Source organism: Mirounga angustirostris, unplaced genomic scaffold (assembly GCF_029215605.1).
Source record: "Mirounga angustirostris isolate CCGP_5_RB_7025 unplaced genomic scaffold, mMirAng1.0.hap1 SCAF_6, whole genome shotgun sequence".
NCBI lineage: Eukaryota > Metazoa > Chordata > Mammalia > Carnivora > Phocidae > Mirounga > Mirounga angustirostris.
This window is the reverse complement of record NW_026991714.1, coordinates 148,280,892-148,298,407: the sequence shown is the minus strand read 5'-3', so window position 1 is coordinate 148,298,407 and position 17,516 is coordinate 148,280,892. Positions and strand designations below refer to the sequence as shown.

The 17,516-nt window shown below is 44.7% G+C and overlaps 1 protein-coding gene across 1 annotated transcript; it reads left to right on the top strand.

The window, feature by feature from the left end:
• The first annotated feature begins 5,371 nt into the window (after window positions 1-5,371).
• TEX36 (testis expressed 36) lies at window positions 5,372-16,296 on the top strand. Its single transcript, XM_045879231.1, has 4 exons — window positions 5,372-5,422; window positions 10,647-10,778; window positions 11,533-11,613; window positions 16,000-16,296. The coding sequence occupies exons 1-4, from the start codon at window positions 5,372-5,374 to the stop codon at window positions 16,294-16,296; spliced, it is 561 nt and encodes a 186-aa protein (XP_045735187.1).
• The last annotated feature ends 1,220 nt before the right edge of the window (window positions 16,297-17,516 follow it).

Here is a 17,516-nt window from a genome sequence, read left to right as displayed (position 1 = left end):
GCGCACGCAAGTGGAAACAGGCATAAAATTCCCAACCAGTGGAGAAACGGGCACCGAACTCAATGTTTCTGCTTGTCTTTCTCAGCATTTGGAGAAAGAATAAGCTCAACACATCTGCTGCATCTCGGGCACGTCTTATTTCTAAGGTGCTTTTCTTTAAAAAGAGCCAAAGGACTCAAGAGGCTTTTTTGGTTGTTGCCGCCTGGTCCGTGGGTCTCTGCCTCCTGCCAACACTGGCTGTCGGGTCAAGGTCACGGAGGGCAGGTGCTCATGGACTGCCTGGATGCCTGGATGCCCCGAGTGGCCTGCCTGCTTCTCCTCCCTTCAACCTCTGCTCCCACCTGCGCTGTCCCACGGGCATCGAGGCCACACTGGCTTCCCTGTGATCTCCGGAGTGAGCCAAGCTGCGCCCACTGCCAGGGCGTCCATCTGCCCGGTGTGAGCTGCCCTCTTCCCTGGCCTGTGGCCCTTGTTTACCTCTTCACGTCTTCCTCACCGCCCTGGTGGCCTTTCAGATTCATTCAGGTCCCTCTGTCACACGGTCCTGGGGCAGTCCGTGCCTCTCTCGGTTATGACCAATTGTGTGGCAATGTCTAGAGGAGGGTTGGCTGCATGAGGACAGCAGCGGGATTTACTGTGTCCTTCACCGTCTCCAGCACAATTTGCCAGATGGGAGCCCTTCTCTGAGTGACCAACTCTCCAAATTAGAAATTACCCAAAAGCTTCTCTGGAAACCATTTGAAAGGTTTATGGAAATTCACGTTTCAGCAAGCTTATCAAAAGTTCAGTCATTACAATGACAATGTCCCACGTAATTTGAATTTGGGGTATCAGGCCCGTTGGCAGAGACAAGGGTTTTTGTAAATGTTACAGTGAGTTCGCGTCTGCCTTTCAATTCAAGAAACTTCCCCGTTGGTTCAGTTATCCTTCTTGTCTTTCAATGAGTCTTACTCGTCTGGATCCACTGAATTGTTTTCTTGAGCAGAAGGGAGAGAGATGCAGTTAATTTTCCAGATAGTTTGCAACATAGGGTGCAACAAAAAATGTGCTTCCGTTACAGATGCAAGAGTGCTTTTCAGGATGTCATGCAAATGTGTTGTGCGTCCATTAACATTTCCATTAGTACCATACAAATCACGAATCATAATAAAAAAGTGCAGTCAAGTCACCTTGATTCGGTTGCTATTTGCAGAAAGGACCCAGATAGTTTACCTTGTGGGGTGAAACAAAAATACGTTTTATAATTCAGATGTCTGAGAATTTCTCAGTACTCAACATTTTACATGCAGATGGAAATGAAGTTGTCCAGGGTTTGTGGACGTCAACGTAAAGATGAAACATTCATTTGGCGGAATGACAACTGGAAGCACACGTGTGTGGGCAGGTCTGAGGTTTGTCGGGGCGTCACGGGTGGGCACGGACAGACATGTGTGAAAGCATGCCTGCAGAGCACCCATAATCCCACCACATTCTGTCCCGCAAAAGATAGCATGTCATTAAACAAGGAATGGCATACTACACGGAAACTCATGGAAGAGAGAGAGACATCTACCTTTCACAAACTCCTTAACACTTCAGATGTGCAAGATCTAAAAGTCAAAGTACACAACAACTGTTAAGTCAAAAAAAAAAAACCATTGGGCAAATAATTTGCTATAAATGTAGATAGTTCACTGAAAATAGTTTTTGGTTAATCAATAATTTGGGGGTACTCATCCTTGGATGAATTGGCAAATTTGTGATTTCCTATTTATAAAGACTGATTTTGGTGATTGCCTTGGTGCGATTTGAAAACAAGACCGGCATATAGGGGATGTCTGGTAAGTCTTTGTAGACCGAGTGATTAAACAGTGCCACATGCTTGGAATGCAGGGGCTCAGCACAGGCAGAGCACAGGTCAGGATGGAACGTGGACCTCCGCTGACCTCAGTCCCAGGGACCTGGGCACCCTGAGCGCTCCAGGATTTGTGTGCAAACTGGGGAGTGTTGCAAATAATACTACTAATACCAACAAGGAGCAGCCCTCCCCCAAGCCCTGAGAAATCCTAGCCGAAGAAAAATGGAATTTTATTTTTCCTGGTGGGGTGTTCTTTATTCAGTTTTGATTTCCTTGGACAAACTTGTTAGAATTTGAAGCAATCATTCAAAGGGGAAAAAATTGAAATACTCCTTAACCAGAGATCACAGTCCTTGTTTAACAGAGCGGATGACTGAAGACAGAGGAAATGCAAAATATATTTAAAAATGGGATTTCAGTTTTAAAAAATTTTCTGCTCCATTGGTGGAGACACAGTGAATGCACGTGAGACATTGTGTTGGAAATGGTCCTGGTTCTAGGCTTTTAAACTTGAAGTCTTTGGCTTCCTCCATCCTTCTCGCTTTCCTTTCAGTTTCGGGGTGTGGGAGGAGCACATTCTGCACTAGTGTCCCCTCTTTTCCGCCATCATGTGTGCAGTGCTGCCTGGCTTCGCTTCCGCTGCCCCGGGTCATGGGCAGCCCATGATGTCAATCGTTTGGCCTTGACCTCCAGAGGTCACCGGAGAGAGGGACTGTGGCCAAGAGGTAGGCATTTAGAAGGGCCTCGTTTTATGTAAATTAAAGAAAGTGAATTAAAGCAATCCTCCTCGAAGTCACTGCTCCGTAATTCAGTGGAGTCAGGGAAGAGCAGCAGAGTGACCACATGCTGGCATTGAACTTGGCCTCAGGACATTTGGGGTCTAGTTCGGGCTCTGCCACATAGTAGCTGTGTGACTGCAGGGAGTCCCTCCGCTTGTGTGAGACTCAGTCTCCTCTTCTGTAAGTGGAGGTCACTGCTAATGCCTGCGTGGGCCCCCGTCTGTGTCCCCGCAGGAACCAGATGGCCCACTCTGAGACAGAAGACAGTCCAATGAAGGATCTCCTTCTAGAGACGTGGGCAGGGTTCAGGGGCTGACAAGGACCTGTGAGAGCCAAAAGCCTTGCCCACCCCAAGGCCAAAGAGGTGGGGGAGAGGTCACTGTTGACAGCAAGAGTGGCAGCTATGGGAGAGGGGCTGCCAGACTGACCAGAGTGGTGGATGTAGATGGAACAACATAGCTCCTTCCAAAGTGTGGCCTGGAAGGAAGGGAGCCTGGGAGATCAATCCTTCGACCCAGTGGGGGCCTAGAGCCTGTGTGTACATCTTTCCCCAACTCCATGTTTGGTGGTGTTAGCTTAAAAACCACAGTAGAAGTATTTATACCGTGGAAATTGGCAAACACCCCTGCAAATCAGACTGTTCCTTAGAGAGCTGGTTGTTAACCATTTACCGGCACCCTGCGCCTTGCTCTTCTGGCCCTTCCAGTTCTCACTGCTTCTTCCTATTGGGTGAATCCAACCCGAGCCAAAGGGTAGGTACCGATGACGCAGTCTTTGTAGGCCAGCGACCAGGGCATAGAATGGGGTGGAGATGGATAGAGAATGACTTGGCGTGTGGGAGGCATACAGAAGGAAAATAACCAGCACATCTCTTGGGGGTTTGGTGAAAGTCATATGCAACAATGAATAGTGAAAAGGAAAATACTTAGTCAACACTGACGTGCTTTTCACATGTGTCCTTCCTTATTTTTGCAAAGTACTTTACAGTTTACAAAGTGCTTTTATGGGGCCTACTTCCTTTGTCACTGCAATGCTGAGAAGTAGCACATCACCTCCTGCTTAACTTGCCAGAAGTCAGGGCAATTCAAATTACAGATAAGAGAGCATTTCACATCCATCAGGGTGTCAGAGGCTTTTGGGTGTCCTTGATGTTTGTTCTGTCTCTTTCAGGGTGATGGAACGTCAGCTGGGAGAAGACCCCACCAGGACAAAGCCTACTTTGCAACCTCTCTTAAATCGAGGTGTGACCACGTGACCAAGGATGAAGCGTTCCACAGCAGCAGGTGGAAATCTTCCTTAGACAGAAGCGGCTGAGCCAGCAAGGAGAGCGTGCCATGAATCCAGGGGCCAGGACCGGTCCAGTCCCACCCTCTGGGATGTGCCCTTTCTCCACCCTGCTGCCTGGAGCACAGATGTCACCTCCAAGCCACAGGAGGACAGCAAGGCAGAGTGGTGAGAAGCAGAGGGAGCTGAGCTCATCTCAGGGATGGTCAGCTGGAAGCAGAAACCCAGGCAGCCTGCATTCTCCCCGCATAGCAGGCTGTCTGTCTGGAGCTGGTACAGCGGCTCCCCAGCACACGATGACGCTGTGTCCTGTCCCTCTGTCTTTTGCTCCTCCACCCCTACTGCAGGACTCAGCCTCATGGCCGCGAGAGAACTGTACCACCCCAGGCCTCACATCCAGGAGCCCACCGCTCCGAGCCACCAGTGCTGGCCAGGGGAGAGGTCCCTTGTCACCAACCCGGAAAGTCTTGTGCGAATGCCCAGTTTGGTGATTAGGGGATGAGACGGTGCTGGACAGATTCTCCTATAGATGTTTATTCTTATTAATTCATGGGATAGCCAAGAGAATTGTCAAGATAGAACATTCAAAAAGGAGAAAGAAAGCAAGAGAAGCAGAAATCACACTGCTGAGCAGATTTGGGTATCCGGGCTCGGAGCGAGAGGCCAGGTCTCAGGACCAGCCTGTGCACCCCAGGGAGGCCAGCTGGCCCTCGGGAAGGCTCGTGAGCTCTGGAGCCGTCCCCTGACCCAGTGCCAGCTCCATTGGCCGCCTGACCCTTGTTTTCTCATTTGTAAACGCCAAAGGTTGTCGTGGAGCAAAAATAAGATAAAAACACGTGAACATATTCAGTTCAGCACAGCACCTGGCGTTTCACGATTGCTCACGATTGTTGTTTCCTTGGCGCCTCAGTGGCGTGCAATAAGGTGAGCAAGCAGCGGATGCCCTCGGGACAGAGAGTCTGAGCTGGGACAGGGAGGGAACCCTGGAGCCTGGGTGTCACAATCCCACCAAGAAGGAGGTCATCTCCTGCCTGGATTCACTTCTCTGAAAACTAAGAAGTTGGGACAGATGGTTACCATGGGGATGTTCAACTCTAATGTCACCAGTTCGAGGATTTAGAGGGGACAAAAGTTCGCTTTTACCTCCAGGCTGTCTGGTTCCCACTTGTCTGACCTGTTAAAGCGGTTCCTCAGCTGGGACCCGGTGACTCTCTGCCTTATACCTTAGGGAACAGCAGGTGCAAGGACCCCATGCAGGAACCCTCAGAGGGCTTAGAAGACCCGAAGTCCTCCCCCATTGTGATGGGGGGCTCTGATTCTATGGCAACGGTGGGTCCCCCTGGACCTCCCCTCCTGGTAGAGGCTTCAGGTCAGGAACAAGGAGGAGGAGTGTCTTCCAGATGCGCAGAGTTTCCAAGGCAGTGGGGAGGTAAGGGAGCCAACCTCAGCCACCTTCGGCTTCCTGCAGAAAATGGCCAAAGGGAGACGCTTCAATCCAACTTTAGACAAGGATGGAAGATGGGTGAGAAAGATGGTGGCTTCTCTCTCCTTTCTCAGGCCACATGGGTGTGGTCAAGGTCACAGAAATGAGTCTAGATCCCGCTGCGGCTACTTCACGTGGCATCGCTTTTGATGAATCACTTACCTAACCTCAGTTCCTTCACCTGTGAAATGGGACTCTCATAGCGTCCTTGGGAGGATTAAATGAAACAACTGGTGTGTGTAAAACACTCAGCACTCTTGTGAGTGTCCACAAGGCTGCCGTTGCTGGGTGCTCTTTTTCTTTTTTTATAACATCTATCTTGCTGCATACTATGTGATCTACTGTATTATGTGTGCTATTTCTTTCCCCTCCTAGAATATAAATTCCGTGGGGGCTGGGATCTTTGTCTTTTTATTTACCAATTGTATCAGAGCTGTAATACACGGAAAAGTTAACACTTTTTTGTTTAGAAAGAAAAGGAAAAATAGGGGCGCCTGGGTGGCTCAGTCGTTAGGGCGTCTGCCTTCGGCTCAGGTCATGATCCCAGGGTCCTGGGATCGAGCCCCGCATCGGGCTCCCTGCTCCGCGGGAAGCCTGCTTCTCCCTCTGCCACTCCCCCTGCTTGTGTTCCCTCTCTCACTCTCTCTCTCTCTGTCAAATAAATAAAATCTTAAAAAAAAAAATAGGAAAGGAAAAATAGAAAACACCTTGAAGTATTTCAGTCTGAAGGCTTTAAAAAACTAACTTTATGGGGCGCCTGGGTGGCTCAGTCGGTTAAGTGTCCGACTCGGTTTCGGCTCAGGTCATGATCTCAGGATGGTGAGATGGAACCCGGAGTCAAGCTCCATGCTCAGTGCAGAGTCTGCTAGAGAGTCTCTCTCTCCCTCTGCCCTTCCCTCTGCTTGTGCACTCTCTCTTTCTCTCTCTCTCTCAAAATAAATCTTAAAAAAAACCAAATTTTACCCACCTGGATGTGATCTTGGCTAAGCAACTTACTCCTAAACCACAGTTTCTTTGTCTGTTAAATGGGAGCACAGTGTACCGAGGTTATAGGGCTATTGTGCAGATCAATGAGACCATTCACACAGAGTGCTTAGTATGATGCATGCAAACAGAGTAACCATTAAATACTTGTTAACTATTCTGTATATTAATATTATACATATACATCTACATTTTTTTCCTTATATACCCTGTGTCATTCCTCAAAGATTTACAGTAATGTATGGAAAATACTCACAATAAAGCAGGAAAGCATAAAAAAATAAAAATTCAGAATCAGTTTGAATATATTTAAGAATAAAAGGCTGAGACTGGGAAGATATGTAACATACACCGGCCATATGGCTTACATGACTGCTATTTATATAATATCATCAGATTTGACTCTGAGATTCCTGGCAGCCAAAGTAAAATGGGAAATAGGTTGAATTACATAACATGAGTCAGTCTTGAAGATAAAAATACAAGTTTCTCAGACTAAGTAGCTTCCCCTCTATCACCTACAATATCAGCAATGACTGTGTTTGACCAGGTTTCATAAAAAGCTGACTACAGTGAACCAAATAAGGGTTTGTATTTCTCCAGTAACAATAAATCCAGAAGGAGGCAGTTCAGGGCTGAGACAGATGCTCTTGGAGGTCATCAGGTCCTTTTCAGTCCTCTGTTGTGTCACTTTGGTGACACTATCCTTGGTGACACGACAACTCAGGTGGGTAAATGAGGGGGAAGTCAAAGGACAAAAAGACAGAAGGCACCTGTTGGCTGATTCTGTCCCTTTTCATGGGGGAAAACAAAGCTATCCCAGGACCCCTGCCCTGCAGACTTCTGCTTTGATCTCATTGGGTCACATAGCCAATTAAACTGCCGGGGAGTTTGGGGAGGTATTTTTTTAAGCAGCCACATTGCCACCTCAAACAAAGTCAGGGTTCTGTTACATGGGAGAAAGCAGGAAAGAACATTTCCTCTCCTATTGTGATCCCAGGACTGCACCCGGGTCCCCTGCTCAGGTGGAGAGGCATTACTTCCCAAAGTCTGACTTGCAGGTTTGGGGTGGGTCCCTTCTGCAGCCAGCACCTCAGAGCATAAGAAGAATATGCTGATCATGACGTTTCCCAAAGTAACTTGCAGGCCAGTTGGGAAAATTAAAGAAATCTTTGGCTTTGAGTCAGCAGCAGCCCACTGGGGAGGACAGTAATTGCCACATTAAAGGTGACAGTCATTTTGCAGTTGACCTTGCTGCTTGTAATCTGGCTGTTGCCGGGCAGGAAAGGCTTTTCCCATACACTTTCACCTTCCTGTTTAATATTGCAGTCATTGTGTGACTGAATGCAGCAAAAATTTCACTGCCAACTAGTTAAAAAGCTATATTTCATGGTTACAATATCCAACAGAAGGGTTTATTTCACAGCTATCATGTTATCAACATTAAATATACGTTTTAAAAGAGTGAAATTAAAATACTAGAGACTTTATTTTTTTCCTAGTGATTTAGTCCTTAGACTTCCAGCATACAAATGAACTCAAGTCAGTTGTCATTTAGCTGGCGAGAGGGATCATTCCTGATGCTAGAATGACTCCCACCCCTGCCTGATTTTCTGTAGCTGCCCAGACAGGAATGTTGACACAACCAGAGGGGAGGAAGGGAGCAAGGAAAGGTTATGGATCTGGAGGCTCTCTGTATTTTTTATATTTACTTTGGAAAAAAAATTGTTTTAGAACATTACAAAATATAACAGAATGAGTTAGAAATATATAGGTTGGCTTGGGAAAATGTCTAGGGTACCTTGTTAAGTGGGAAAGCAAAGAGCAGAACAGTATGCATCCTATGGTCCAATTTTTTTTTTTTTAAAGATTTTTATTTATTTATTTGAGACAGAGAGAATGAGAGACAGAGAGCATGAGAGGGAGGAGGGTCAGAGGGAGAAGCAGACTCCCTGCCGAGCAAGAAGCCCGATGCGGGACTCGATCCCGGGACTCCAGGATCATGACCTGAGCCGAAGGCAGTCGCTTAACCGACTGAGCCACCCAGGCGCCCCTATGGTCCAATTTTTGTGAGGCATTCGAAGCCCCCTCTGCAGGTTAGATGTTTGTGTATGTGAGCACTCAGCCATGAATATCGTCATCTGGGGCAACAAAAGGGGGGGAGAAAGTAATCAAAAGTTACTCTTAAATAAATAGGCATACATGATGTTTAGAAACATGTATAATATGACCCTATGTATGCAAAATTATCTATATATATATACACACACATCCATACATACACATACATGGGTGTACATGTCTACAGGGATGTATGAAAAAGAGGGTCACTAATGAGTCCAGGGGAATTTGACTTCCTTTTGTTTTAGGTTTGATTTTTTTTAAGCCATGAGTATTATTACAACTGTAAGCAGAAACAGATATTTTTATTGTGGAAGAAAAGAGGATGTAAAGGATGCACTTAGTTAAAACATTTAAAGAGTGGAACATGATTGTGAAAAGGAAGTCGTCCTCCTTCCTGGTTCCCTCTTCCCTCCCTCCTTCTTCAGGTCCCCTGGAGAGCCTGGGCGCTGGTTAGGATGCTAGTTGGGGTGCAGGCTCCTGGCCGGTTGGGTGCTGGCCGGGTGCTGGTTGGGACACTGGTTGGGGCGCTGGCTGGGTCCCTGGCTCCTGGCTGGCTGGGTGCTGGCCGGGCACTGTTTGGGTGCTGGCTGGGCGCTGGTTAGGGCGCTGGCTGGGGTTCCGAGCGGGTGCTGGCTGGGGCACTGGCGTGGGCCTGTTTCACTGCCCTGATCCCCATTCCTGCAGTCATTCGTAAGTGTTTACTGGGAGCTTTTTCATTCAGATGTGTTCTGTAAATCAGGTATTGTCTCGTGTGCATGGGTTCTTTATTTACAGAAACGGTGTTGGCTTATAGATCTCATTCTGGTTTTCTTTTTGCCACTCAGCACTGTGTTTAAGAGATGGCTCAGTGGCTGTGTGTCACCTAGCCCATTGCTTCTCACTGCTGCAGAGGACACCCCACCACGTGTACCTTGTGTAGGATGTAACCTCCCCACCTTTTTACATAAACAGTAATATACTGAACACACTCGGTGCAGGCAGTGGACAGAAGCCACGTGATACGCAGTTACACGGCGATGTGAGAAGGAACAAGGGAGAATAGCTGTGTTGGCCAAATTCCTTGTAATCAGCCATAAAGGAAGGAGCAGGAGCCTGAGGTGTGGCAGTGGGTTTGGGGATCGGGAAGGGGACAGCTGTGAGCAAAACCAGAATCTGCTAGCAGGTATAGAGTATTCTCTGGTGCATGCATTTTCCCTTTTAATCACATCTACCCTGTCAAATAAGTATTATTATTCCCATTTTACAGATAAAGAGACTGAGGCTTGGAAAATTTCAATCTCTTGAATCAGGCTCACTTCATAGGAGAGAAAGCTGGGGCTGGACTCAGGACCTCTGAATCTACAGTCTGTGACCCAACCACCGAATTATGGTTCCTCCCCAGTTGGAAGAACTCCGTGCTCTGACCCTAGGGATGCCTTGGCTGAAGGCAGCTACACCTCCTCGAGGTCACCCCCTCTTCCTAGAACAACCCACACGCGGTGACTGATCCATGAGGGTGCACAAAGGCCCAGTCCCCTCGCCCTAGCTCAGGACGGTTCTGAGAGGCCATCCCATGCCCAGAGCTCTCTGTGGGGTGGGCGGAGGCCCTTCTTGGGACCTCCTCCCTCTGCCCAGACGTGTTTCCTTCCCCAGTGTTCATGGGGAGATACCAACAGCCTCCCCAAATCATCTTTAGTATTATGCTTTGCATCCTATCCCCTCTTTGTTCCTCATGGACTTTCCCCACCCCGTACCTTCTCAGCGGCGACGCAACTGGGTTTGAGCACCAGCACCCACCTGCAGGAGGCCGGTTGACCCCTGGGCCCCCACGTGGGGAGCGCCCTGACCCGAAGGAGGGTCTCGCACACTTGAGCCTTCTCAGAGCACGGCCGGCGCTCACAGGCCACCCCCCCGCAGCCGGGCGAAGCATTTCCAGGCGGGGGGCGCAGCGGGGGTGGTCCCATAACTGGCAACAGCTGGCCGGGATGGCCTGGGGCCATTACCATGTTTTTTTGTCTTGGAAAGAATACTTGAAAATTATAAAAATTATGCCATTTCCATCACACACCAGAAGCACCCAAATGGCATCCTAATCACATTACGGAGGAAGCCCCGATCCTTGGCTTTGAGATACAGTTGTGTCTGGTTTTAATCACGGCCTGTGCTGGTTTTTCAGTTCCCTCAGATTGGACTAACAGAAAAGACGCCGGAATCCAGCACAAGCGCTATGTTAAAAGAGCCCCACCGTCCACATTTGTCTCGGCAAGTGGAGGGGAAGTTACCACCGATCTACAAAGTCCGGGAGAAGGTGAGTCTGGAGCGTCGGCCCGGGGCCCCCGTCCCTGTGGCTCTCCACGGGGGCAGCCCCTGGCATTTCTGGCCAGCCGTTCTTTGGAAGGAACTACTCTTTCGCCATCCCTGGCTCCCTAAATACGGGTAGCATCCCATCTCATATCCTGCTTACTGTGACACCCCAAATAATCTCTAGAAGGAACTGCCTCCTGGTCCAGACCATCAAGTTAGGCTCATCTGACTTGCACAAGGAACATCACCTTTGGTTACAGCTTTAACGTGCACACCCCCCGCCAGTTTGTGAGCAGCTTCCGCGGCGGGCAGTGGGCTGAAGGAGAAGCAGGTGTGGACCTCACCCTTAGCTAACTCAGGCTGATTGTTTGGGGCAGGGCTCTGGTCTGCCAGGATCCTTATTGGTCAGATGAAGAAGTTTGGTCTTGGCCTCAAAAGTCCTTACCAGCTTTCCATTCCATGAACCTATACGCTTTTCCTTCTTTGCCTCCAAAGAAGGTGTTTTGAAAGAGAATTCTTGTGATTTTCTGCAAGGTCACCAGTCAGGTCGAGTTTTAAAGCCTTGAGTTGGTGGACACACCCACGAGCTGGCTGTCCTGGGCCCTTTGCTCCTTTCCGGAGGTGGGGGGTGAGGTTTCATTCTTACTTAGAGGTCCCTTTGCCTCTCTGTCTTCCGTCCATGCTACTGTATGTCGGTTCTGAAAGCACGTTGGGGTCCTGATGTGTGTCTTTTCATCTCCTCCCTCGGTCTTTTCCAGCAAGCCGTAAGTGACAACTTCCCCTTCTCTGTCCACGACAATCGGCACAGCTTTCAGAGCTCTGGATGCTACCTGGACTCTGTGAGTATTGCTCCCCAAATCACTGGTCAAACTGGGAGCGCCCCTGGGAGGCACGGTGAAGGCAGAGGATTTTCCTCAAAATTGGAACCAGGTCAAAATTAATGCCTCATAACAGGTTAAAAAAAAAAATGCATGAACCTCTCAGAGTTCCATGCCACTTTCTTTTTTTTTTTTTAATTAATTAATTTTTTTTAAAGATTTTATTTATTTGTGAGAGAGAGAATGAGAGACAGAGAGCATGAGAGGGGGGAGGGTCAGACGAGGGAGAAGCAGACTCCCTGCCGAGCAAGAAGCCCGATGCGGGACTCGATCCTGGGACTCCAGGATCATGACCTGAGCCGAAGGCAGTCGCTTAACCAACTGAGCCACCCAGGCGCCCTCCATGCCACTTTCTGCGCCAGACGGCACAGTCCTTCTGCCTATGTTAGTGTGTACTTCCTATTTCTCAAAGTGCCTTCTCGTAAACTGTCTCAGTCATGAGCTTTCTTGTGAAGATCTATCATGGGAAGGAGGGGTTGCCTGTGTGTCTCTGGTGGGCAGAACCACACCCCACAAGGAGAGGTAAGAGGAAGGGAAGCTTACATAATACAAAGGACTTCCCAATCACTGGAGCTGGCCTTCCCCGGAGGGGATGAGTCACCCTCAGTGGAGTAAGTAGAGTCTGATAGCACTTAGTGGTGGTGAACACAGCTCTGTGCCCTGGAGATCTAGTGAGCTGCAGACATAATTTCAAATTCTCTAGTAGCCACATGAAGTAAAAAGAGGTGAATATTAATTTTAACAATATATTTTATTTAACTCAGTAACTCCCCAAATTATTGATTCAACATGTAATCAATATAAACGTTATTTATGAGATTTTTTACATTCCCTAAACTAAGTCTTTAAAATCCAGATTGGTACCTCTCCATTTGGAAGACCCACATTTGGAGCGTACGTGTGGCTGGGGGTTGTCAAACTGGACAGGGCAGCGTTAATATATCTGAGGTAGAGGGGTGGATCAGGTGATCTCTGAGAATCCTTACCGAATCTGAACATCCATGATGATGATGATGTTGATGTACATAACACCCACCATTTATTAAGCATTTGGCATATGCTAGCATCTCATACTATCTCATTTAATCCTCAAGACAACACTGCTGGCTAATTACTCATCATCCCCTATTTAGAGATGGGGAACCTGATAACAGGGAAGCTAAACAACTTGCCCAAAGTTACTATTTCCTCTAGGCTACCATATCTAAGCTAAATTGAAGTGATTTAACCTAAAAATTCTGGTTTGCCCCTGGCAGAGTGTTGAATACAGATCCAGAATATCCACTCTGCCTGCCTCTCTAAATGGAATGCTTAAAATGGTTTTCTGAATTATCAAAGTAACATATGTCCTTTACAACTTTCAAACAATACAGAATTAAATAAAACTAAAAAAAAATTTGCACTCTTACTTTTCCTCCTCACAATGCTAGCTTGATGCCTCACAAATAATGGTTTGGTGGGTAAAATTGGAGAATTTTTGCAATTCACATGCAAACATATACATATAAGTGTGTATCTTGTTAATGCGATAAACAGGATTGTACCACAAATAGTTTGCCAGAGCTATGTTAGTCTCATAGAAAACACTGGAAGCTTCCCAACTTTCTCTATGTTTGGGAATAGTTTAGATCAGGTGTGAACTTTCAGTTTAATGAGTTTAGGTTTAGATAGAATTTGCTTGTAAAATTATTTGGATTTAATAATTTTTTTTAGAGGAAGTTTTTTTTTTTGTTCTTGTTTTTTTTTACTGCTTTACCCTTTCAATTTCTCCATTGTTTATTAATCTATTTGATTGATTTATTCTCATGTAGATTTTATTGATATGTGTTTACCTAAAATTTATCTATTTCTTTTCAAATTTATTGGTGTAACACCTCCTCAAATACTCTTATTTTGCTGTTCTTTTTAATCATTTTTGGTTGCATGTTTAGTTCATATGCTTGCAACTGTTTTTGTTAATGAACTTATTAAAACTATGAATATTCCTCAGATTATTGCTTTGGCTACATCCCAACAGTTTTTCTAACTAAAGTTTCATTGTTATTTGCTCTCAAATAGTCTATGATTTAATTTTTAATTCTAAAAATAATTTAGAAGAATGTTTTGGATTTTCTACATGGTCAGAATTTTTTGAGATCATCTTTTGTTGCTAATATCTAGTTCAATGGGTTATATTTTTACAGAATATGGATTTTGAATTATAAAGATTATCTTTTTTATCTTATACATGATTAATTTTAACAAGTATTTCATGGGTGTTTAAAAAGAACATATATTCCCCATCTGTTGATTACAAAGTTCTTTATTTTATTTAAGACTTAATTATGTTATTCAAATCCTTCATAACCTTTTCTTAGTTTTTGTCTTTATCTGTCAATTTTCCCTTCTAAGATTATTCTTGAATTTCTAAATTCTTTTTGCCTTACGTAGTTTAATGCCGTATCTTTCTGCATAAAAATTCATGAGTATTTTATTTTCTTGGTGGCTTTTATTATTTATCAAAATGAAGTGTCTCTCTTTGCATACCTTAGTGTTTTTAGCCATGAATTCTAGATTGCAATATTAGCTTTGCCACTATTACTTTCTTTTTGAAAACAGTCGTTACTTTTATTATGGTTTATTCCTTTGTCCTTATGCTTTTTAGTCATTTCATGTTGGTTTTCTTTTTTTTTAAATCATAAATAAAATAGAGAATGGTTTAAAAAAAATCCAAGAGTCATTGTTTCTTTGTATAAGAATTTCACCCATTCACATTGTTATAATTTGTGTTTTGGGTTTTATTTCTGCTATCTCATTTTATGTTTCCTGTTTACCATGTTCGCATGTTGTTTCTTTTTTTTTTTTTCCTTGCTGTCCTTTGTTAGATTGAATTTATTTGCTCACTCTGACTTCTCTTGTCTAATAGTGGTTACCCTTAAGTATAAATGTTTAAGAAATACATTGACACTCTATTACTCTATTAATATAAAATTTAATATCTATAGCTTTTCCCCCAAGAATAAGGCAAGTCCTTCAGTGTACTGACCTCCCTCACTTTCCTCTCTAGGGATTCTTGTGTTGGGGGCCAGGATGTACTTTCCCAACTCAAGAAGGTGCCATTTTCATGGGATAATGTTAAGTAGCACCTCCTGGGGTTCAAAGCAGTCAAGTTGAAATCCTGGGATTTCAGTTCCAGATTTCTCTCTCTCTCTCCCCCCCTCTCTTTCTCTCTCTCCCCTCCCTTCTTTTCTTTTTGTAGATTCTTATGTGAAGTTTCAATATATTTCATAGCATTATCAGCAAGTAATTAGACTTAATTACAAACTTTACTTGTTCCTTTCCTTGTAGCTCTTTCCCTATTCATTTTGTCTCCTTTTTATTTTTTTTCTGGAGTATCTGCAGGTACATTTTTAGAAAGGTGCTTGGGCAGCATCTTCCCTCCAGAGCCAGTCTCCCCCTTCCTCTCTGCCCTGGCACCAGGGGCCAATCTGTGGGGACTACATTCCTCCTCAAGTCCTTGGACCTGGAGCCTCTGCACTTTCCCCATAGGGTTCCCCCAAAATAGTCCCTTTACTAAACTCTCTTCAAATTACCTTCATTGGAATGTGCCACCTGCTGCCACTCTGAATGATACTGGTCCTTATGAAAAGACAAACTCACTTTGCTACAGACAGTCCCTAACTTAGGATTTTTTTCAACTTACCATGGGATTATGGTATGTTGCTCCATTGTGAGTTCGTGACGATCTGTAATGTAAAGTCTGTGTAATCTAATGTCTCTTTTCTCCTAGTCTTTTGTCTAAGCATAATGTTGTCTTCTCATTATGATCAGATCAAAAGCACAATTCTGAATACATAGTCATTCTCAGGTTCATGTGTGAGGTTCCGAGTGTTAATAAGGAAGCCTGTGGGCAGATCCCCAAAGGTGTTGCTTCCTTCATGGGAAGAATCCAGCCTCTGTGGACTTCTTAGAGGGAGAACTGTCTATCCCATTGAATGCTGGGATGCAGCCAGCGGCGGATTCACTGAGATGCCACATGGGTGCAGAGAAACTGCCCAGGGTGCCAGGGAGTCCAGGCTGGCTAATAGACTGTTTCCAGCTGTGGTCTCTCTGGTTCCACCCTCTGTGTCTCTAGAAGACCAGCCCCATTGGTGTAAGTGGAAGACTGAAAGAATCCTAACAAAACACCACCAGCATACTTTGAGTGTTGATGTACAGCCTTTAGCAAGTCGGTAAAGGATACCTCTTGTAGTGGTTGCCATATTGTGCATTAAGACATAGGATGCCATGTAGCTGGTTTTACTAAAGACCTCAGAATTCTGTGACGGTGAATATTTTTCTCCTAATCTTCTTATAATTCTTCCCCAGGGCCTGGGGCGTAGGAAGATCTCCCCAGAGAGACGGCAACATGTTTCAAGAAATTTCAATCTCTGGGCGTGTGACTATGTTCCATCTTGTCTTGATGGCTTTTCAAATAACCAAATATCCTATGTCTATCAAGAAGTTGTGGTGGTCCCAATTTTCAGACGCTTCCCAAGACATTATAATGAGATATGGAAGTCTTTTAAATTTATTCCTCAGAGAAGCTATACAGAGTTTTTGAAAAAGACTCCAAAAGTAAGGTTTGCTATTGACAAGAAGGTTGGTTCTTCACTGGAGCCCTAATCCTTCCAGAAGGTTATTGAGTTTTGTAATATTAGTATTGCACTGAACATTCTAAAAGTATGTGTTTTCTGGCTCAGCCATACTAGTTAACATAGGATTTATTTAAATTAGAGATTAGAGACTGTACATGCCTTAATGCTGAGGTGAAATATTCTTGCTTTGTTAACACAGAGATTAAAGTCTTTATATTGAGAAACTAGAAAAGCTACACATAATGTTACCACTCCCCACTTTAAAATATTTCTGTTTTTTAATAAGGTTGAAAAATATTCAAGTCCTTATAAAATAAAGATATGTGAAGATATACACACTTTAAATGAAAGTGCTTTAAACGAAAATGTATTTAAATGAACTTTAAAATTGCCACATTACCTTTGGGGGGAGTTTAAAAAAATTATGTAATTGATATAGGATTACATTTTCATTCTGAAAGTTCAAACAGTACAGAGGTAGCAGGAGTTCCCCTTGATTTCATCACATCTCCAATCCTTGTCCTGTCCCCAGAAGTAAGTTAACCATTTGTTTTTATTCTGTGCACTTATAATCATATACATATGTATAACTCCATATAAATTTTGAACATAAACTGTTATACAGCACATGGTGCTCTATAACTTTCTTTTGATATCTAACAATATATCTTGGGAGTTCTTACTATGTCAGTATGAATAGACTGGTTTGCTTTCTAAACTGCTGCACTGTATTCCCTAAAATGGATGCATCATGTTTTTAGAAATTACCTTATTAATGAGCATTTGAATTGCTTCTACTTTTTTGCTGTCAGACCTGGTGCTATACGAACACTTTGATCAACCTCTTTGGGTGATGTTTATATGCACCTGTGGAGTAAAATCTGAAAAGTTACCCTGTTAGTGCTAGATTGGATGGTATTCACAGTTTAAGTTTTCATAAATACTCCCAAATTCCCTTAGAGACTGGACTAATTAAACTCCTACCAATGGTATCTGTGCATTTCAGTTTCTCCCCCCTCAAATCATTTTATTTATTTATTTATTTATTTATTTATTTATTTATTTATTTATTTATTTATTTATTTAGAGAGTGAGAGGGTGAGGAGGGGCAGAAGGAGAGAGAGAATCTTAAGCAGGCTCCATGCCCAGCACGGAGCCCAATGCAGGGCTTGATCTCACAGCCCTGAGATCATAACCTGAGCTGAAATCAAGAGTAGGATGTTTAACCAACTGAACCACCCAGGCACC

Excerpts from the sequence above, each read along its gene's own strand:
- TEX36 (XM_045879231.1), top strand. The coding sequence starts at position 5,372 with ATGGCCAAAGGGAGACGCTTCAATCCAACTTTAGACAAGGATGGAAGA. Across the intron at positions 10,779-11,532 it reads TCTACAAAGTCCGGGAGAAG|CAAGCCGTAAGTGACAACTT; the intron begins GTGAGTCTGGAG and ends GGTCTTTTCCAG. Across the intron at positions 11,614-15,999 it reads CTGGATGCTACCTGGACTCT|GGCCTGGGGCGTAGGAAGAT; the intron begins GTGAGTATTGCT and ends ATTCTTCCCCAG.